This window comes from Elgaria multicarinata, chromosome 3 (genome assembly GCF_023053635.1).
Source record: "Elgaria multicarinata webbii isolate HBS135686 ecotype San Diego chromosome 3, rElgMul1.1.pri, whole genome shotgun sequence".
NCBI lineage: Eukaryota > Metazoa > Chordata > Lepidosauria > Squamata > Anguidae > Elgaria > Elgaria multicarinata.
Window position 1 is genome coordinate 105,734,753 of NC_086173.1, and position 23,743 is coordinate 105,758,495.

At 40.9% G+C, this 23,743-nt stretch overlaps 1 protein-coding gene across 2 annotated transcripts in view; it reads right to left on the reverse strand.

Annotated features, from left to right (window-relative positions):
* Window positions 1-4,400: 4,400 nt before the first annotated feature.
* Window positions 4,401-23,743, reverse strand: part of SFMBT1 (Scm like with four mbt domains 1) — a 91,257-nt gene continuing 71,914 nt past the window's right edge. Inside the window, exons 14-21 of one of the 2 annotated variants that reach the window (XM_063121160.1) lie at window positions 22,937-23,001; window positions 20,699-20,838; window positions 17,380-17,489; window positions 15,575-15,750; window positions 13,412-13,590; window positions 13,022-13,267; window positions 9,778-9,906; window positions 4,401-9,180 (exon numbers count right to left, since the gene is read on the reverse strand). In XM_063121160.1, coding sequence (XP_062977230.1) covers window positions 9,040-9,180; window positions 9,778-9,906; window positions 13,022-13,267; window positions 13,412-13,590; window positions 15,575-15,750; window positions 17,380-17,489; window positions 20,699-20,838; window positions 22,937-23,001 — 1,186 coding nt within the window. In that variant the 3' untranslated portion in view covers window positions 4,401-9,039. Of the gene's footprint in view, window positions 9,181-9,777; window positions 9,907-13,021; window positions 13,268-13,411; window positions 13,591-15,565; window positions 15,751-17,379; window positions 17,490-20,698; window positions 20,839-22,936; window positions 23,002-23,743 lie in introns of both variants that reach the window. The other variant, XM_063121159.1, reaches the window with a different exon arrangement.

A 23,743-nucleotide genomic window follows, 5' to 3' on the forward strand; every position in this document is an offset into this window, starting at 1 on the left:
ACAAAGGACATCATGGCAACCATTTTGAATTAAACAAACAAAATGGAGTGCAGGAGCGCAATTGTAAGTAGTTTTTTAAAACAACAACAAACAAACCTTGCCCTCCCCCCCCATGGGCACTGAAAAAGAAAACCCCTCCCCCTCCCCCCAGAACACCCCCAATGGGCATGGAGCCCACAGTATAGAGCAGCTGTGGCAACTTCGGCCTCTCTATGCTTCAGGCTCTATGAATTCTGTCTGTTAGCCACAAACACGTGTCAGACGACATTTTTAGCCATGGTTAGTGAGCCTAACCACAAAGTGGTTAACTGGGCAGATGGCTACGAAAAACGTATGTCAGACAACATCGTAAACCATGGCTAAGAATTCCATTAACTACTTTGTGGTTAAGCAGCATGGTTTAGCGTGTCATCTGAACTCGGCCACTGTCAACAGTACTGGGCTAAATGGACTAAGGGTCTTACTCTGTAAAAAGCATCTTCTTATGATCCTATATTGATGTCCACTTGGTCATGGGGTGGAGAAAAGCCTTCTCCATTGTGGTGCCTATTGTAATAAGGTGGGGCCCTAGTCTGGTGACAATAAAAGACATATCTGTGCATAATTTGGACTGCTAGCATTGCCAACTATTCCTGGTTATTTTAATGAGATACTTCACTGCATATTAATTTGTTTTATTACATTTTAGGATTTTATTTTGTCAACCATCTTGGGATTTTTTTTAAAAGGTGGCACATTCATTTTCTGAAATAGATGTTTTAAATACAACTTATAGTTTCAATTACTACATTCAGCAACATTTATTTAATTCATTTATTTATTACATTTTTATACCGCCCAATAGCTGGAGAGAGTGCCATGAAAATCACTTCCACCACATTTAGATTGTCTTCCATCTAAAGAATGCTTTCATGAATAGAGTTAAGTATAGATATGGGCAAAAGATGCCTCATTATCCCATTGTTCTTCAACATTTATCACTGAAGAATTTGCAATTAAGGTATCAGGTTTTACAGAAAGCAACTTCTAGCTAATTTGAGCAATGGGTCAAACAGCAGATCCAGGCGACAGACATATCTAAAGCTGGGTGGCTTGTGACTAGGAAAGAAGAAAAACATATGTACTATAGCTAAAAGACAAGCTTCTGCCTTGGAAATGTTTTTAAATTGCATTAGTGATCACTTTATGTAAAACATAACATGGAATTTACAATTAAAAAAACACATTCCAGCTTTTTATCATCTGGTTTGAAGCTTGTTAATAGCAAATACAATGGCTCACCACATGATGACTAGCAACTGAAAAAAACTGTCTCCATTAAAAAAAGTTACCATGGGATAAATAGTTCCTGTCCACCAGCAGACACTGCTGATAAAACAGATCATCCCCTCCTGTGTGTTCCCCAATCTGGTGTGGAAGATTGTGGAATCCACCAGAGCAGCTTTAGGAGAATATTGGATGAAGATTTAGTGTTTGATTCATGCTATTTGAGATCATCCAGTTATTGTAGTCACTGCGTTATGAACATGCATACTGAACACACCCAAGGTTCACCAGCGTCTGATGGAACAGATGGCAGACTTCCAGGCATTCCCTACCTTTAACTGATCCTGTTATTGACCTTGGTTAATTCTTGCACAATGGTATCCATGAGATGATACTGGGCTACTTTCATGAATTTATCTCTACTTTGTGTTCTTTAAGGCTGCAATCCTATGTTAACTTACCAGGAAGTAAATTCAATTAAACTGAATGGACTTTACTTCTTCGTAGACATGTAGGATTGCATTTAAAGTGGCAGAACTTTTACATCACAACTCAATAATCTACACTTACTCAAAACTTCAACAATGTTCCTTATAGGGTTTGCTTCATATTGAGAAATGGATTCCTCTCTAAGGATAAAATAGTAATAATGACAAACAAATCAAGTACTGCAAGGACACTTTACATTTGGTTACACTTTGCAGTTCCTTGTAGCAAATAAATGTGTTTTGCTTAAATTTATATTTATTTATTTGTTACATTTATATACCGCCCCATAGCTGAAGCTCTCTGGGCGGTTTACAAAAGTTTTAAACAGTAAACATTAAAAGTATACAAAATTTAAAAACATAAAAACAACAGTATCCATTTAAAAACAACAGTTCTGGGGGTCCGTTAAAAAACAAACTTAGCGTTGTTAAATGGTGTTAAATGCCTGGGAGAAAAGTCTTGATCTGGCGCCTAAAAGGTAACAATGTTGGCGCCACGTGAGCCTCATCGCGGAGATCATTCCATAATTGGGGGCTCACCACCGAAAAGACCCTCTCCCTTGTTGCCATCCTCCAAGTTTCCCTTGGAGTAGGCACTTGGAGGAAGAGCTTAGTTGTTGAGCATAGTGTACGGGTAGGTTCATGTTGGGAAAGGCGTTCCATCAGGTATTGTGGTCCCAAGCCATGTAGAGCTTTATAGGTTAAAACCAGCACCTTGAATTGGGCTCGGAAACGTATAGGCAGCCAACGCAAGAGGGCCAGAATTGATGTTATATGTTCAAACCTCCTTGTTCCAGTTACCATTCTGGCCGCTGCAGTTAGCACAAGCTGCAGCTTCCGAACCATCTTCAAAGGCTGCCCCATGTAGAGGGCATTGCAGTAATCTAATTTGGAGGTTACCAGAGTATGGACAACTGAAGCTAGGTTATCCCTGTCCAGATAGGGGCGTAGTTGGGCCACCAACCGGAGAGCACCAAACTCCGTGCCACTGAGACCACCTGAGCCTCAAGTGAGAGATGGTTCTAGGAGAACCCCCAAGCTACGAACCTGCTCCTTCAGGGGGAGTGCAACCCCATCCAGAACCGGTTGAACACCCCCTATCCGGTCAGAAGATCCACCCACCAGCAGCATCTCAGTCTTGTCTGGATTGAGTTTCAGTTTATTAGCCCTCATCCAGTCCATTGTCGCAGCCAGGCACCGGTTCAGCACATCCACAGCCTCACCTGATGGAAGATGAAAAGAAGTAGAGCTGCATGTCATCAGCGTACTGATGACAACGCACTCCAAAACTCCAGATGACCGCACCCAATGGTTTCATGTACATGTTAAACAGCATGGGGGACAAGACTGACCCCTGCGGAACCCTATACTGGAGAGTCCACGGGGCCGAGCAATGTTCCCCAAGCACCACCTTCTGGAGCCGACCCACCAAATAGGAGCGGAACCACTGCAATGCAGAGCTACAGTTCAATTTAATTTGACTAGGAGGGAATCTAGAACCACACACATACACAAATAACCCTCCTTAAACCCAACCCTAGAGTTGCCATCATGTAAAACTGTGAATTTCCAAGATGAAACAAAAATACACCACTATCCAACCATGATTGAAATAGCAGTTGTCATCTTGAATTTCTATTGTTTTACACTATCAGTTCTCAGCATGCAATACTAGCGGGAGGGAGATATGGTATTGCATCTAATTATTTCTAAGTGTTTAAACATTAATGCGATAAAAGCATTTTCTTATTTACTTGTAACATTAGTAAAGCTGTAAAGTTTAGCCAGATTAAAAATAGCATACAGCACAATCCTATGTATGTGTGCTTAGAAATAAGCCCCATTATTGGGGTTACTCCCAGGTAAGTGCGCTTATAAGATTACAGTCTTAGTTTTGCAAGCAATAGTACAAATTGATTTTACTGTATGCAACATCACCTAATTTTGGTTCTTGTGTTACCTTAACCAACCCTCCTATAGCTCCATTAGAAAAAACACCACCACCAAAATTAGGATAAGGCACCCATATGATGAGCTCTGAAATCTATTTTAATCTATTTTCACAGAATGTAGTCTCTCTTACAAGTCAAGACAGAAGTAGATCAAGGAGAGTGTGTGTGTGTGTGTGAGAGAGAGACACACACACACGTACACACACAGAGAGACAGACAGACGGAGAGAGGCTCCGCTCAGAAGACACCTTAAACCATGGCTTTAACCATGGTTGTTAAGCCAGAAAGTCGGGCCGTGTTCAGAAGACACCTTAAACCATGGCTTTAAGTCTTTTTGCCTTAGTTACAATGGTTGTAGCTGTCTTCTGAACATGGCCTGGCTTTCTGGCTTGACCACCGTGATTTGGGGCAAGAGAGAGAGAGCAACCTCAAATGTAAGATTTTACTGAGTTTTCTCCCCACCTCTTTGTATTCTGCCTAAGAGGGTAATTGGTAAATAGGCCTAGTACTTGGAATTTGTGATAAAACATCTTGAGTTATAATGATAAAATACTTGGAAATTCACCTTTGCCTCTATGGATTTTCAAGTGCTTGTTCTGTACTAACAACCAGGCCCACTCTTTTCCCCAATGACATAACATAGAATTCCGAACACTCAAGCATACTCAACTTATTGACACAATGGAAACCAGCACCAATTTATGTATTTTTAATTTTCTTACAACCACTTAAAACGGTCATGAAGTACCACAAAATTATGTACAGTCATTTACAGAAAAGAAAAGAAAAAACCCAAGCAAAATAATCCATCTAAAATATTTTAAAACCCTTTTACTGATGCACCTATCCAGCAAAGGAGGAATTTCAATAGGAATATTTTAATGTGCATATTTCTCCATTTTAGAATTTTACCCTCAATTCACACATATATATTAATTAAAATCAAAGAAGAAAAAATACAGCAAGCGGGAGGGACAACACAATATACATCTTTAATTTTTTTAAAAAAGCAGGGAAAGTGCATGTCCAATGAACGATTACAACAAACAGATCTACATATATGTTGGCAGTATCTGCCTAGGAGGCTCTTTCAAGAGATTTTGATTGTCTATGAACATTAATGGAACTGGTTCAGAGGAGGGTACTGGGCACTGGGCAAGGGTGGAACATGGTAGCCGCTTGAGAAGGCGACAAACATGAAGCCTCAATAATATATGTAAAGTATTTAAGGCTTCTTAGGAGTTGCAATTAAAGGAGTCAAGTTCTTCACAAAATGTCATCTAATTTAAATCACCTCAACCCAGTTATTCTAAGTTCCAAAACGTCTCATAATTCCAGTTTCTACAGAGCTTTGCTTAATAAGTGGAACTTTGCTTACTCTGGAGATAAACATAAATCAACTTGCTGCATTCAGTGGTTCAAGGCCCTTATACTGTTGACGTCCAATTGAATTCTTTTAAGAAGTTTTAATCTGGAAAGCAGCAGTATAAGGATTAGATCTAACTTCTGGCAAGCAAGCAATTAATAAGGAATAACCACTATACTTCCAGCCTCTCTCTGGTATTGTGAGTGGTATTCACTATACAACCCATTTGCTACAAATCCAGCCTACAGGGTGTTTGGATTACCTGCATACATAGTGAATACTATTCCATTATATAATGAGGTTTTAAAACTATTATTGTACACTAAAATCCATTCTGACCTTTTAGTTATAAGGCTACCTTCAAAAACAAAGGTCATACATGAATGATTTGGGGGAAGTTAATACCAACATGAGTTCTCAGCATGTAGTCCAGCTTACACCCATGGGTTTTCAGGCAAAGTCAATCCCTTTGTGCTTAGCAAATCTTGGGTATTTTAAAAACTTTAGTAGGCAACACAGTAGGCAGCCAGCCATCTTAGGAAAAGCTGAAAATTGTATGGAAACGGCTTTATTTAAAATATTGAATTTAGCTCTCTGGTTAAATGACTTTTGGCAACACGTCTTCTGTTAGATTCATAAAGCTTCACAATATGTACAAAAAGAAATAAAGTGGCTGAGGCAAAGATGTGCATTGGCCATCCTGGTTTTAAAACTTCACAATTTGGTGTATTTGCAGAATCTTCTATTCCTCATGTACAACCCAACTGCTTTGAGCTGATTAGCCTTTGGCTAGCAATACATTAAAAAAAAACTTTGCACATATGAAAAATGTGTGCTCAACTCAGTAAACAAATGGTGCATTATTATATTGCTATAATTTTATTAATTGACTAATTCTTCCTTCTTGCAGAGTATTTATGTGATGAAGAGTAACAAGGCTTCTATTAACTTAACAGGATTGAAAGTTGCATGACAGGCACAAAAACAATAAAGCATTGTCAAATCTTTTCTCCAAACCTGGCCTCCTTCAAATACAGAGTCAGTCTAGTGTATAAGTCCTACATGTTATTGTCTTCCAACTTCTCTAGCATTATATTCTCTAGAGCCATTTTCTAGCATTATAATAGTAGGTATGCCAAGTAAAATTAGACCACTACTATCTCACATTTTATTTGACAGCTATGCAATTTCAAGACATTTTAGTGTAGAGTAGGCAAAGTTTATGGGTTAACATTTTTCTGTCTTCTCTAACTTTAGAAAATGTTTCCCAAAAAGCCAATGATGGGGAAAACTTTGTACCTTTAAAAAACTTTATTTAGTGTTGTCTTTTTTTATAGCAAATAGCCCTAAGGTTCCTGAAAACTGTGTTTAATTTTTCCCACTCTCTGCTTTGGGGGAAGGTATAATATTGACCTTAAAGCTAATGGGTGCATACGATTTCTCCTAGCTAGAACATTATTAGTATAGTGAAATATACAATGTTATCTAATTTGCCCATTCTACCCCACTCCACTACAATAGTGCAAGAGCCTTTGAATGTAATATCGATACTAAGTCAGATAAGATTCAACTGATCTATTTGGCCAGTAAATGGAAAGAGATGAAGGGCTTGTAGATGAAGTTACATTTTACTAAAGTTGGATAATAGTCCAGAACTATTTAGTGAGTGGATTCTTTGAAGATTGTGTCAAACCCTTTAAACTCTAGCCCACAAGACACACTTGAACTGCCTCAAGAAATGAAGTCTACAAGTACCCGTGTGTTGCATAGAAATGACTCTCAAAAGTAACAAAACAATGAGATGCATTTTTCTTTTTGAAATCCCCTAAATGGATCCCACTGGGACCAAATTGCTAAAGCAGGACAGAAATATAAGCCTATAAGTATATCCCAGACAGCCAGCCCTACTCCACTGGCATCAAAAACATAGTTTGACTTATTTACAGCAACGTATGGAGTATGAAAGTTTTAACTTTAAAAACCCTGCAAATCTTAGAGACATATGTATGTACATACAACGTTTTTATGATTCCCTTTTGGATTATTTTTCAGAAGGTACCCAACAGGTGCCTATTTATAGACAAAAGATACACTGAGGTTGGATGATGAAGAGGTGGATATTCTTTCAGATGCTTGATAGAGGCATTTGCACTCACACACACACACAAGTGCATTTCTTCATAAATAAATGGACCAGCTGAATAGCACTAATTTCAATATACAAATGTAGGTGCAAATTCGGCCCATAGGTTCATTTACTCAGGATTTTATGTACTAAATCTACTTTGGTTGAAACCTGAAATATGAAAGCTGTGGGAAATCATTCTCTACATCCATAGTCTCTGGGTCCCCTACAGTTAGGAGGGTTAGGAGGCAATTTCTTTCAAGACACCATACAAGATACCTCTTCTTAAAATTCATTTAAATCCTGGGACAAGACTCTCCAGGGAGAAAATGATGTTCCGATCTGTGAATCCCAAATCTTCATAGACTGAAGCGACCATATATATTTCAAATTTAATGCACACATATAATGGGTAGAAATGCAGAAACCCACCTGGTGCATGATTGGATCCCAATGAGTTTTTATTCACTATGCAGAAGCCAAGAGCTTTAATTCTTCAATAGTGCGCAGCAACAATTAGTGGTTGAAGTTGTGGGGAAGCAGCTCTAGATAAGCATTAGCCAGCACATTAAGTTGAACGCAATTGAGTTCTCTCTACATTGCCACAAAGTCATGTGGAGAACCATGGACCCCCATCTCCTAATGAGTACACATAGTCAATAATGTCACAAGAACTGTGCCACAAAAGGGCATCACAATTCATGTTCTGTTATATATTTAGCTAGAAGAGGGAAGACGGCATTCCACCCATGCATTTACAAAACAACTACACTTATTTGGAGAAATTCTTAATATCCTAGTTATCTGTAGGAGCTCTACATTTCTATTCATTCTTCCTCTACAGATGCAAGGTCAGGTTTTCAAACAAATGAGAACGAGAGACGAAAATGTAATCCCTACCATGTCATTTTTCCCCTACAAAAAGGAACATGCAATACTTTACCAAAAATATTTCCAACCAGAAAAATGATATTACTAAAGTGTCAATATTTCTGAGCAGCTTTCAGTTAAAAAGAAAAGAAGATTGCAGCGTTTCGGTAAAGCGAAGCCTTTCAAAACAAAAATTCAAATTTACAATTCCTACAATTTCCACCCTCTGTGCCTTTACCAGCAACATGTCAGGCAGAAATTCCATCAGGCATAACCTTCAGAGCCACCACTTTTCCATGACAAAGACCTCTGTTGAATGTATGACTTTCAGGTAGCTGTTAAAGGCAGAGCCTCTGTTAGGAGAAAAAAAAAAGTTGGCATCCCTATTCTAACTGCAGAAAAGCAGTTCTTGCATAGCGGTTTATGACCTTCTCCAGAAATTTTTACTTCCCTCATAGCTTTTTCAGGTTGTAGAGGTAGAGAGCAAACTCCAAAATAAATATCACAAACAAATCTGGCTGCACTTCAGTATTCAAGCTTTTGGCCACACCACTTATCTTGGCAATCATCTTGAAGACAAAGAAAATGGGATAGTTCTGCAAATTCCCATCAATCTGCATTCCCTTCCACATGCTGTCAAGTTTATTCTTTTCAGACCAGAACTAGAGGAATTTTTTCTCCCCTCAGAGGAGAGATTTCAACCACCTTTATTCATAAAAAGGTCCTGACATACAGAATGAGCAAAATACTACATTCCTAAGCCAAGAGACAGCTGTGAAAATAGCTAGGATTGCATTTATGTTTTGCTCCAAGTATTATTATTTTGTCTTCCTTCAAAGTGCAAGACTGCAAATGTCAGTTTATAAGCAGTTTCCATCTGACCCGCCTTGGCTCTCACTACTGAAGAAAGAGCAGGACGCTGCAGTTGTGCTTCAAAAATTCAGTTTCAACATTGTCCCCCTCCCTCTCCCTTTAGTTGGCAAACTGCTGGTAGAAGGCAAATTTGACTCTTTCAATGTGATGGCAAAGTTTAATGGCTGGGCCAAGTTTCAAGTCCATGCACTCCTGAACAGTAGGAAGGGTGAGCAGAAGAAGTGCCTGTCCATCTATTTCCTATGGAGAGATGGAGAGAGAACAGGAATCAGAATGGACGAGAAATGACACCAAGATGCATTCAGTAGTAGTAAACTTGCAGGGTGACTGAAAGCAAGCAAAATCAAAGTAGGAAGTATCCTTTGGCAAGTATGAATGTGGGGATCAAAAAGGCTTAACTATGTGCCAAGCTGCAAAACTACTGGGACAGGCACTATCCACTTTCCTTTTAGCAAGAACACTGGTTTCATGTGCATCATCATCATTATTATTATTATTATTATTATTAATTTTAATTACATTTATATACCACAATGAACATTAAAAACAGATATACAAAAATGTTAAACCATCAAAAGCATAAAAGCAATATCGATTTAAAAACAATATCGATGTAAAACAACTATTCTAGGGTCAATTAAAAATTCAGCATATGTTGTTAACTGCCTGAGAGAAGAGAAAAGTCTTAACCTGGTGCTGAAAAGATAACAACATTGGCGCCAGGCGAGCTTCGTCGGGGAGATCATTCCATAATTTTGTCATTTACATTTATATACCACCCCATAGCCGAAGCTCTCTGGGTGGTTAGCAGTTGCCAACAATAGAACAGTAGAATACCTGATCCAGAAATATTCTAGCTAATGGTGCACAGTCTGTAGATTTGAGGAACCGCACAACATCAGCTACACTCCATTCCAGAGGGTTGCTGTCCAGCTGCAACTTTTCGCCAACTTCTATCTTTATTTCCTATCCCACAAGACCCAAAAAACCAAAAGCAGAAATGTTACATTCGCCCTGCTCAGGGGTATCTACATTTTTCACATATTTTATTGATCTTATTTTATTACATTTCTATACCGCTCCCTAGCTGAAGCTCCTCGGGCAGTTTACAAAAATTAAAAATATCCCCATTAAAAAGACATTTAAGATCCTATAGGCCAGTGGTGGTATGTGTGCACCAACAAAAATTAAGTCATTGAGTGTAGATCGTGTACCCAGATACAGAATCCACAAATATTTCAGCTCTCTGCCCTTACTTCATCCCCCCCTCCCCCCCTGGGCACAGTCATAAAGTTGCGTGCCCATGTGACTGCAGCAAAAAAAACACCTTTTGGGAAAAACACAAAATCAGAGCAACCAGATGAAATCAATCGGCTTCCAGCAGTTAATAGATTGAATATGCATATTATTTTCCTTATAACAGATCCGTCGCCTTACCCATCTCAGTGTTATGTGTGCTGGCTAATAATTTTTCACACACTTTTTAAGTGTTATGATGCTATCATGGAGAACTAGGCATGCACCAGGATAAACAGCAGTAATTGCATATAATTTGAAGGTCTGTGAGCCAACTAGATCACACAGTAACAGTGCAATCCCAGGCAAGTCTATTCAGAAGTGAGCCCCACTGAGTTCAATGGGATTTACTCCCAGGAAAGTACGTATAGGATTGCAGCCTAAATTGGGCAAATGCATTCAAAGTATCTGATTTTTGTCATTCAAATGTGGGGATCAAGATGAACCAGGTGGGGAGGTTTAACAATCTCCCCCACGCTGTAATCCCTTTCCAGCTTGCCCTCTCCAGCTGCTATTCACCCAGGGAGGGAAATTTCTATTGATGACAATGGAAGTTTCCTTCCCAGCATGAATTGCAGCTGGAGAAGGGGCAATTGTCATCAGCACGGGGGTGGGGAGGGGGGAGGGATTAAACCTCCATCCCTGCACATTCCTTATTCACAGAAAACAAAACGCTGTTGCCGTCTACTGATAAAGATCATTGGTCCACCTAGCCTAGTGTTGTCAACACTGGCTTGCAGCAGCTCTCCAGGTTGGCAGACGGGAATCTTTCCAACCTAGGATATTTTGCATGGAAAGCCTGTTCTCTGCTGCTATGCAGTTGCTATTTAAGTAACAAAAGTCACACACGTTAAATGCATACATACGTTTAATGTTTTGCCTTGCGCGGCTCTAGATCTTTTTATTATTATTATTTTACCAAAACTCCCAACCTGCCTGCTTTCCTTCCTACCATCAGTGGACCTCAGTTCTATCCTTTCCTGATATCCTAAAAAAAAAAAAGTCAGCGTCTCAGTTCTACAAGTAAGGTAAGATCCTGTAATATACACAACTGGAACTTCTGCTGGAAACCAGAGATAAGCTGCCTAGAAGGAGAGAAAGCAGGGTATAAATGTTTTAAAGTAGTGGAAACAATTCTCCCTGGCTTTCACATTGCATTTCTGCCAGGAAGCCAAACGGAAAGAGTTCTGATTTCAAACGTATACCTTCTGGCTGGTATGACGATTCTTCTGGTGCTATGTACAATATAATCTGCCTGCCTATTTGATCGGCTAGAGGAGTATTAAAAGTGTTAGAATGCTTTTTTCCTCCTGTTTGTTTTCTTGACTACATTTCTATGTTCTGCCCGTTTGTTAATGAATTAGCCAAAAGTTAGATTTAACTGGTGTGTTCTGATCTGGATGGATTCTGACTTAATCTTATCTTAAACCCCCATAAATGGCCTGGTTGTTACAGCCAAGCTCCAACAAAACTCTAGGGGTTTTTGTGGACATAGATTAGAAGCAGGCAGAGTTGTGAATCAGTATATCCTGGTTACATCTCTTCCCCTTAGTATATGAGAGCCTTAGGGTGCTTGTTTAGACAGAAAAAAGTCCTACAACCGTAAGTTGCAAGCTATTACTCCATTTTTACACTATTAAAGGAATTTATTTATTACACTTATATACCGCCCCCATAGCCAGGGCTCTCTGGGCGGTTCACAGAATTGCCTCCAAAAGGAAGAAAGGGTTTTCATACAGCCTTAATAGACCTTTAAATGTAGGTTTAATTATTGATAAGCTCGGTCTCCCAGAAAGTGTTTAAAATGATTCTTTACTGCCAGCAAGGCTAGCTCGATCAAAATGAACGGAGGTCTCCACCTAAAGTGACAAGGTAAGCTATTTAGACAAGAATTTCCAACTGAAATAGGGATGCATGGATTTTGTTAAATCTGTTCTGTCTGTGTTTTGCAGACTGTCAGCCATCTTTCGATTTTTCCATCTGCTTATAGATGGAATCAGTTTTTTTTAAAAGGGATGGCCAAGAATTTTGTTCCACTTCCACAAATGAACAGGGGATCATTTGCCCAATACGCCCCCCCCCCAAAGGGGGGGGGGACCACAGGTCTGCAAGTCTGTAGAATTTGAGAAACTCCGAAGAACCACTGAGGAATCTATAGGGTGGATTCACAGAAATCCAAACTCATTTGAATCCGTTGCTGATTTCTCTTAAATCCCTGGTCTCAAATATGCTACTTTTGCCCCCTAAATTTGCTGAGAATTGTATTGGAAAACGTATCTCCAAGATGGCGCAAGTATACACAAACTACAGGCAATGTGAAAGATTTCCTTGCCACCATCACGACTGGACCAGGCCAATCAGGTACCGGCACACAGAGAGGTGTGTCTGTGTGTCCATCTTTGTGTCTCCCAATTACATACTTTAGTCTTAATGTAAATAGAATGTAGGGAAATGATGGGAGTATTTTTCTTCTAAAGATGCTTCCAAAACAAACATTTGAAGTAATTCTTTGTTATCTCAGGCGTCTGGTTCTTTTATGCTACCTTTGTGCTAACTTGTGGCCGTATTTCCTCATATGCTAACTAGAGTAGCTATTTTGTGCCGTTTTAGTACTAAGTAAACCTGACAAACATGGACATATAACTTACATTTACCAACCAATGGGGAAAAGGTCCCAACATTCCAGGCCTAAATGAACAATTTCTTCCTTTCTGAAAGCTAGATATTCACTGCTAAGACGTACTTTGGTGGGGGGTTTTGTTTTGTTTTTTATATCAAGACCTACCTTTGGTGAAGGTGGTTTATTTTCATCATCTGAGAAGGAGAAGGTCCGTAGTTTCCTTTTCCGTTTGTCCCGGTCCTGAACCCCAAAATGGGACCGCTCGCTCTGCGTGGGGGAAGATGACCGTGATTTCTTCTCTGACACTTCAGACTCTTCAAGTAGTTCCTCCTGATGCTCAGAGGTACTGTCTTCAGTCAGGGATTCTTCATCCACCTCATCCTGGTCATCCTCTTCTTCACCTCCACTGCCCTGAAATGAGACAGAAAGGAGATGAGTAGGTTCACAATGGCGCGTATTAGCAAGGCTTCTCTGCCGAAGACTATGCCATTATCAACTTATCCAACACCTTATCTGGCCCACAGTGTCGGAAATAAATCTCTCCTGGTCACATACTTGTGGTGAGCCAGCTGGTGTGTTGTCCACAGAGGTAGATGATCGTTTCTTCTTATGAACAAAGAAGTTTTTTCGTTTCTTTCTCTTCCTGCTGGCCTTCTTCATGCTTGCCTCTGTGTTGCTGTGGATACCTGGTGGTCGGCCAATCCTTTTATTTCTCCGCTTCCCATAATAGTGAGCTATGGAGAATTAAAAGGAGAGAATTCTTACGTGAAACTTCAAGACGACTCATAATTATTAGTCCTTAAAAAACAGGCCAGTGAGAGATTTTAGAGGCACACCTGATAGCCCTGGAGTTGCTGCTTGATACCCATGCACCACCCTGCGGGTATGTGCTTTAGAAAACTAGGACAAATGATATAGCCGTCAATTGAACCTGCTAGTCGCTAGATAAGGAGCACAATGTTTCAGAGAAGGGGTTGCCAACATTTGCAGGCCAAACTGATCTATAACAACCAATAGATTTCTCAACATGTGGGCAGTGACCCTCTTAGGAGTGCTGAAAGTGCATTTTTTATACTGTTATGCTTTTAAATGTGCTTTAATGCATTTGTTTTTATTATTGTATCATTCAAGGTAGGGTAGAAATAAATGAATGAATAAATGAACGGGTACAGGATCATATTACACAACAGATGAACTGGCACGAGGAGAGAATGCAGGTAGGGACCATGATGTAGAGAGGGCAGGTTGTAAATAGCAGCTGATGAAAGTGAGCATAACAGCACTGTGTGTGTGTGTGTGTGTGTGTGTGTGTGTGTGTGTGTATGCACGCGCAAAGCAAGGCAAGGCAAATCAGGAAGGAAAGAAATGGTGCAACGAGCATAGGGTCCAGCCAAACATAACTAGAACCCTTTTAGGTTGGGTGCAGATGATGGTAGGGACATAAGGAAGATTTAGGAAACTTAGGAGAAGGGTACAGTTTTATAGGAGGATGTGGCTGCGTGTTATTTCTAGTATTGGAGGCAGTGTTGGGCCTCTCACTCCCACTTGCTGGGGAACACGAGTGGGAGGGTGCCGCCGCCCTCATATTCTGCTTGTGGACTTCCAATAGGCAGCTGGTTGGCCAGTGTGGGAACAGAATACTGTGCTAGATCAACCTTTGGTTTGATCCAGCAGGCATTTCTTATGCTTTCTGAGAAACACTGAAACAACCAAAGTTAGTACAGCTTTTATTTTTAATTCAAAAACCCATCACATCGCTACCAATTGAAACTACCATTCACAGTTTGCAAAACTGGTTAATATGGAGGGACTTCACTTTTTTCTTCAAAGCACAGAGCAACAGCTTTTATGATCAATTATGAAGAAGCTAGGTATTTTTCTTGAAGTTTGCATTACAGTCCAGGAATACATTCAACATGTTCCTGAACAGCTGCCTGGTTCACTTCAATTGAGAAACAAACACTTTCCTTTGAATGCATGTATTGGATCTCTCCAAGGAGGCCAGACAACCAGTCATGCAGGAGAACTGCAACTGGATATCCTGATGTTTTTGTTTTCACTCTGAGGCAGCCACAGGACACTACATTTGTCTCCCTCACAGAGCTGCTTCATTTTCTCAGGGGGCCTTCTACAAATACCAGTATTTGCCCCATGGGGCCAACACCAGATTCCTGGGGGCAGTTTAGATCAAATCTCAAATTGCTTGTGGCTCTTTTGAAGTGAAAATAAAAATGTCAGGAGATCCAATCATGGATTTCCCACATAATAGGTAGTTTTACCCTGAAATCAAGGAGACTGGCCTGCTACAATTTTATGAATGCTCTGTGCTGCTGCAAAACTCTCTAAGTCATCCTTCCCCAACCTGGTGTCCTCCAGATATGCTGGACTGCAACCCCCAGAATTCCCAGCCAGCATGGCCAATGCCCATGGTAGCTGGGAATTATGGGACATGAGGTCCAACACATCTGGAAGGCATGAGATTGGGAAATGCTGCTCTAAGTACTATTAGATGCAGGACATGATGGGCTGTTGAGGATACAATCCTAGTACAGTGATATTTCTGAGCACATGAATTAAGTTTTTTTTTAGGATACTGTAGTTTTATCCTTTACAGTAGTTTTAAGGTTACTGTGTACTGATCGGAAATTATACTTTCTGGTCACGGACCCACACTGAAGCATATTAAATTGTGAATAAGAAAATACTCACAATACTCACTATATTTGGTTTTCGTCAGGACAGAGCAGTTCTCCGAGCACTTGTCTAGCACCATCTGGGGGCCAAAAAGATTGGGACAACATTCCAGTTTGATACAGGTCTGCCTGCAGAACTCTGAAACCCGATCAGCTGTTCTTACAACCTCCACGGTGGCACGGTAGCTCTTTCCTTTATACCTGTAGCAAGAAAACAAAATATTTTGTTTGATTATAATTGAAAAGAAAAAAAGGGGATGATAGGGAAGGCATGCCACTTTATGTGGTTAATATACGCAATCCATTGCAGGGCTGGTGAAATGCTATGCACCATCATTGTCAGACAGTTACATTCCTGCTGAACTGGTACTGCTAAAAAAAATATACCTAGGAGAAATCTGTGACTAATGGTGATGTCAGCAAAGTCTGCAATTCCTTGGTTCTGAATATAAACCTCAGCAACGTGTAACGTCCTCCTTCCCTACAAGGTGAGCATTCTAGCCCTAATATCCGAGCCAGAGAAGAACTCCTGCGACCTTCCCATTCCCACCAGGCTGCGGTAGCTGCAAGGGTGGGTGGGTGGGTAGGGAGGACGCTTGCTAGATCTCTGTCATTCTACTTTTTTTTGCCTTGGCACCTGGAATAAATCCCGTTATGGTAGCATCCCAGGGATCACACGACCCTTGGAAATGGCACCCTGGGAACTCTTTGGGGGTGGAGGAGATATTTTTTGCCACAGTAGCTCATAATTGCTGGCCCCAATCCAAATGGAATGGGTTGAGGGAAAGGACTTCATCTCTCATTAACTATCCAAAGGACTTTTCTATTTCAAGACATTCACCGCTTGTAACTATGTGGACTTCTCTGAACTCTATACTCTATCAATTTACTTACACAACAAAAGTATATCAATAACTTCTAATCTAGGTATTTTGCTGACTTTCACTTGATTCAGATTTTTGACCCTTTATTAAATAAATACATCAGTTGCCCAAGTGAGCTCAGAGATAGTTACTAAACTGCTCAGTGTTGCAATGTCAATTTTGCAATATCTAAAACAACTCACTACTTGTTAAACATGAAACACCTGTTTGAGTACTCCTAATTATTTATTTGCCCCCCCCCAAAAAAAAAGAAAAAAAGGGAGGGGGAGGCAGCAGGGCAATGCTGTTTAACTAGGAGACAGCATGATTAGGCGAGATTTCTGACATCTGAGAAAGTCCTCAGGAATACAATTACCCTTCTCTGGACTTTTAGATCAGGTTGATAAAGGGAAGAAAGAGGGAGAGAAAGAGAGAGAAAGCTGTTATATTTGCTGAAGTGCTATTTCCATTTCATTCAAAATGTATGTTTATTTTGGAGGAATTGAAAAAAAAAGAGAGAGTAGACACAAATCATTAACATCCAGTTTGGACATATAGTTACCTTATGAAAGAAGATGAGTGATTTGAGGGAGGAGTGCTTAACCTCCATGTGACCAATTCTCCCCGCTCAATGAGCTCCCTGCCCAAAGATAGGTTCACTGATAATTATTCCGATTTAGATCCCTGCTCTTCATATACATTATCAGGGTGCCCTCTGGTTTTTGATGTTGGCTGGGGAAGGGGTGGGGAACTGATTGGGGGCATTTGAGTGTGTGTGTGTGTGTGTGGGGGTGGAATTGGTGGACAGATAAAGGATTAATCACTTTACCCTACAAATGCATCCCCTCCCACCTTCCCCTGCATCAGCATTACAACGGTTGTGGTGGTGGTGGGATTGTTCCTTTCTAATGTCTAACTTGGCTCCAGGAGCAAAGGATAAACACATGATACAGAACAGACAATTTACTTTGCTTTCAGGGTCTCTCCATATCCATGCCACGCAGCTTCCTCATCCAGTTGTATTTCTCTAAGAACACGGCTAGGTTTATAAGCAGCATTGATCAACAAAGAAAGAACCTGACAATGGAAAAAAATAAAAAGGGGAAAACATTATATAACTTGTATAGTGACATTTACTTTTACATGTTAAAATTAATTCTATTCTTCTGAATTAAGCACAATGAAAGTACAGCATCAGAGTCCATATGCAAGCATAATAAGATTAGAAAGAGCAGCAGTAACTGCAACAGACAGGAAATGAGGACTTGCCAAGAATGTATTATTTGATTGCCATTAAGTTCCTAATTCTAGCAGCTCTCAACATTCAATATAGCCTAGCTGTCTTTCCTCATTTCCTTCAGCTTTGTTCAGGGAACATCACAGCACTGAGTTTATCTAGCAAATGTTGCTGCCTTCTTTTAATTCCACCGATATGCCTTCATTTCCAGGGCATATTTCATTTCTTTTGGTTCTCGAGTAAATAATAGTTCTGTGAGGGTCTGGCCTTATACAAAAACATAAAGGAACTAAAGTCTACTGGCAAACAGAGAAGCCAAGGAGACTGAAGGAAGGTGCATACAAAGTATAGGCAACGGCATGAGAAAAATGATTCTGAAGGAAGGGTAGCTGAACAAGGAGGCTTGTGGAAAATGGCAGAAGACGACAGGTAATCAGGGGCTTGCCACAACATTTCACAGCACATCATCCAGGAGGGGGTATTCTGACTAGGAGGGAGAAGGAAGGAAGGTTGATCAAGATGGCTTTCAAGGAAAATATTTATCCTTGCACTAAAGTAACTGGGAAAAAACCCATGAGTGAAACTTGTCCCATTCAATTCCATCGAAGGAGTGAGACAACCATATAAGAAAATACACATGCATTGAATGAGCAAATAAGCCAGAATAATGAACATGGGATTTAAAACAAATCATGTTCAAGCACTTTGCATTGCTGTACCATGGGACAGTAACTGACAAAGCTGCTAACTAACCATTGGCATTTAACATGCAGCAGAAGTCCCCAGAGGCAGTTACAATAATCTAGGATGTTCTCAAAGGACTATACATCAAATCTAATATTCTGCCTTGGGCAGATTCTGTTGCTATATGGTTCAGTGGCAGGCGTTTGTTTTCTTCTCTGCAACACCACTTAGGCCTTTTTGTAAATACAGAGAACTAAAAACATGCCTTATAGAAGTCTAATCTTCCCTAAAACTCTTTATTTCTTAATTAATTACAGGATTTCTACTGCACCTTTCTAATTTACGAATGAAGCGCTCAAGACGGCTAACAATTTTAAAACAAATCAATACAACAGAGCAATTTCACACACAATAGAAGTAATCTGTTCAGACCCGAATAGGGCTTCTGCTGGGGTTCCGCCCACCCCACTACTTAAGAGTCTTTCTTCCTGAGCTAGCTGAGGTGGACTTGGAGGTGGTGCTGGAGTCTCCTAAGCTTGTTGTTCTGGATAACTGCAACGGTCATGTTTGTCAGCAGTGGCTCAGGAGTTCACGGCCTCCATGGCAATCATGGGTCTGTCCAACTGGTATCTGGCCCTACTCATTTGGCAGGGGACACTTTGGGCCTGTTTTTCAGTGTTGGGTGTGATAATGGCGATAATGCAGAGGAGGACCTTGTGGAACTATTGCCCAGCTGGCACATGGCCTCCAAAGAGGGATCGAACAGGCAGGCTGGAGCTGGGGTGGGGGTGGTAGTGGTCAGGCCCAGTGTGTACACAGCTCAGAGCAGCCCTGGGACAGGCCTCGCCGTGTTGGGGGCAGGCAGGCAGGGGGCCTGGAGGGAGATAGGCTGGTGAGCCAGAACAGGAAGCATTGTAAATGCCCTGCAGAACTGCCACTCAATTCAATCATAGCCTCCAAGGCAGGGCTTTTTCGAATTTAGAATACCCCTGTTCTGCTGCAGGACCTACAACAAAAGAGAGCTCAGAAAGTGCTCCAAGCAACCAGAGGCAGGTAAATGGTTAGAGCTGAGGAAGGCAGTGCAGCTTTATTTTAAACTTGGAAGGGAAACTTGACTATGGTGATCGAAGGAAATTGCTTCCCTCTCTCTCTGCCCCTAAGATAGGGTACTTTGGAATCCTTTCTACAGCTATCCTAGATTTCTGCTCTGCCTTTTCAAATAGCAGAGCTATGGAGTGAAATGCTCCAGGATTAGGGAACTAGCCTCATTGTCAGATGGGAAATCCACACTGGAGTCTTCTGCCACCTCATGTTCTGCCTGGGGATGAGTCAGGGATTGGTTTGGAGATTTGCCCCAGTAAACCCTCATGTAGTTCCAAGTTTTCCTTTCTCTGCCTGAAAACACTGATTTTATTACATGGAGCATTAAATCAGCATTTGCTGAAATAATTAACATCAAACTTTGTGAATCTCCATGTCTTTGCAAAGAGAGATGTAGACCCAGTTCGCTTAAACAAATCAAATAACCCGTGGACTGTTTGAGTTATCTGAGGATTTTTCCTGCTTGTCCCCGGTAATTGCTGTGATGTGCGAACTGGATCACTGAGGGAGGCCATTGGTCCATCTAGACCAGGACTGTTGACACTAATTGGCAATGGCTCTCTTTCAGGCAGGCCCTTTTCCAGGAGATGCCAGGAATTGAACCTGGAAGCTTCGGCATGCAAAGCATGTACTTCATTTATTTATTTATTTATTATTTATTACATTTCTATCCAGCCTTTTTTCCTCCAAGGAACCCAAGGCGGTGTACATAATTCTCTTCCTCTCCATTTCCTCCTCATAATAACAACTCTGTGAGGTAGTTTGGGCTGAGAGTCAGTGACTGGCTCAAAGTCACCCAGTGAGCTTCCATGGCTGAATGGGGACCAGAACCCGGATCTCCTGACTCTCACTGGCTCTATTTTACCACTATGGCCCCTCCTGAGTGGGTCTTACTTTGGAGCAAACAGGCAGGGTTCAGACTGAGTAGTGAGGCACAGGCCGGTTGTACTGGCAGACCTAGAGACCTTGAATTCCTTCGGTGGCTCCCAACATTTTGGGGCTGGCTATACCCCATTTTTTGTAAATGCCACCCCTCATCTTGCACTGGTGCTCACAACCCTTTTTTTAACATTCCAAATGTGCCGACAGGCCCAAAAAAGTTGGGGACCCCTTTATGAAATACAGATAGGCTAGTACACCATTTCATAGGAAATTATACTTTTCTGCACTTACCTTGTAGGCTGTATTAATATATTTCTAGTCTACTATGAGAGAGAGCAAATTGTGCCAGAAACATATAGCCACGTTTTCCAAATGCCCTTACCTCTTTAAGAACAAGGACACAATTTCCAGGTCCCACAGACTGTGGCAGTTCTGCTATTCTACCTTTGTTAAGATATGGCCCTGAGAAGCAGCGGTGGTTGAAGTAGATCTTTGGACAGCAGTATTTACCATTTGTTACAACTGGAAAAGGAAAACGATTTCAGAATGTGCTGCAAAAACACTCGCCTGAAATACTAGCATCCGGGTCACTTAAACTACAGCTGTGAAAGTAACATATACAGCTTCAGCTATATGTATCTTTATTTTTTGATAACTCAAACCATGACTATAAATGGTTAATTCCCAGCTCAAAAGTTTATTATTTAACACTGACAGTCCACCTCATCATGGTCAACTTCTAAATATTACGGGCTTGAATGTGAGAAGCAGAAATGGAGCTCTGGTCAGGCAATGGGTCTCTCCTGCCTCCTCCTCCTCATTGCAGCCCCATCCCACTTGCACAGAAATTGATTCATAGGGTGAAAGGAACCACATGGGCTGGCTGCATGGAAGGTTATGGTGGGACAGGTTATAGTCAGCAGTCAGGGAGGCAGCCTTGTGTAAAAAGAAGTACCTTTCCACTGACACAAGACACCATCTTGACCCAAATCTGTGTGCACTGTCTAAACAACTAAAACTGCCCTCCACAGCGTGATATATATATATATACACACACTAAAACCTGATTACTCTTTCCTAACAAACAGTGATTAGACTTAGGTGACCCAGTGCCAAATTCAGAATTGATACAAAGTTTAGACCAGTCTTTCCCAACCTGGTACCATCGAGATGTGCTGCACTACAGTTCTCATTATTCAATGGCCATGCTGGCTGAGGATGATGGGAGTTGTGGTCATGAGGGTGCCAGGCTGGGGAAGGCTGGTGTAGATATGAAACCTTTCAGGGCTAGAGATGAGAGTTCTGTCATTAACACTGAGCAGGGACCACTAGAACGTCTTTGATGACTTCCGGTAAACTTTATTTGGTGATGTATGTAGAGGCCCACACATCCTTGTGGGTGCAGCGACTGGAACTTATAACAACATCAGTGCTCCAGCATCTGCACTGGCTCCTTATTCATGTTCCAATTCTGCTGTGCAAGTCTTTTCTTAGATATCGCCAAAGCATAACCTGGGCATTTTTTAACGGCATGTTTGGGTTGGGGAGTCCTCAAATGCCTGTCTGAGCAGGCCAGGCCATAATGCATTGCCAGTGAACTGTGTTTGGCTTGGTGATTCACAAGTTGTAGAGGCCTGATCAAAAATATTGATATTTTCATATGACTTTGTCTTCAAACTTGTCTTCCCAGAGCTATGTGTTAATATGTGTTAATGATGAAACAATGAGCATAGTTTGTTTATTGCTCAAGTTTTCAAAATAAGTCAGCATCCTCTGTGATGCAAGATTGTTAAAGATACTGATATACCAATAGTCATTCTATCCTAGCTTTGCTTGGACTAAGAGCCACTTTCTTTTAAAGCCCTAATTCCATAGAGTTTGTAATTGGCATATATAGAGATGGGATTGTATTGACATAACGCCTCTCCATTTAAAAACCAATTAAATCCCAGAATGAGCAGCCTCCATTTCTGCAAAGCTTACATTAGGTAGTGCCTCAAAGACACATTTCGCTGCACTGCAAGTCATGCAATAAGATTTTAGAGAGTACCAATAGGTTTGTTTAGCTATTTCAGCAGCAGATGTACTTATTCAACATTCATTCATTCAACAGTTTAGCAAACGATTAGATTTCACCATCTGGCACATATGGAATTTTACTGTCAAACAATCTTGTGCTTATAGAGTTGCAGAGTTATTTGCAAACCAGAATTCAGTGCTTCACTGCAGAGCTGAAAGAGTTGAAAGTACAAGCAGGAAGTAGTTGTTAGGAATAGCCTTACCCCAAAAGGGTAGTTCTAAACATCTAAGGCCAGTGATGGAAGCTTATTATATGTTTTGTCTGGAACTACCACATGATTCACTCCACACCCCCACCCGGGAACGCCATCGTTATATGGTCCTCCTCCCTTTCATCCCTGATCCTGGTATTATATTGGCACGTTCCCTTCCTTTATACTACATAACATTGTGTAATATGCAAAATTTAACATATCCCTAGATACAATTGTGCAGCTATCCTTTTCCTCATATATTGTATTCTATATACACAGCATTTATAGCCTCATTGTCCAACTACTACACATACACACACCACCCAAAACACACACTTCTTTCTTACTTGTGTCGGCAGAGTTCAGTTCCTGGCTCTTCAGTCCCTCATGGTCAGTCCTTGAAGACAAAGTTCTGTCAAAGGAGGACATAGGAAGGAAAAAGAAGTATTATTCATACTTGAGTTTTGCTATGCTGCTCTGTAGTTGTACATACTGGTTTTTTGTGATGTGTACCTGTAGCATGCATAACTAGTACTCAGAGAGACTAAATTAGTTAATGGCTTGTTCCATTAACCAATTTAAACAAACCACAGTTCTCTAGTTCAGATGTCATGAGGAACTGTGATTAGTTTAGAATAAAAAATAAATGGTTTCTATCTTCAGCTTGCATGAGCAAAAGAGGAGGAGAGGGTAAACATGCATACTTAAGGCTCACTGCAGCTTTTCCTCATGGTAGGAAATCATTGTTTCCCATTATGTTTAAACTAAACCCAGACAGTCTGCAGACTGTACTCTCACTAGCTGAACAATAGACTGTGACAGGTGCTGCTCACATTAACAGCAACCGAGTGCCAGCCAGTGAATGAGACACAGAGGTGGGGCAATGAAATGCAATGGCTTGGTGCCTGAGGGACTTGGGGTTGCGCTGTGTGTTACTTTTCTCACTCACAGAAAAGTGCACTTTTGCAGCATCTGAATGATGGCATAAATGCCTTTTCTACCATAGGCAAACAGAACTGGAAGGTGATATACAGAAGAATGTCCCGATCTGCCTGCCACAGTGGAAAAGTTTTGCTCATTAGTTGAAAGTCCATTAAGAGGTTCCAGATGAGATTTACCTCCACTATAAGCTTTAAGAGAAGCTCTGTTCTCAT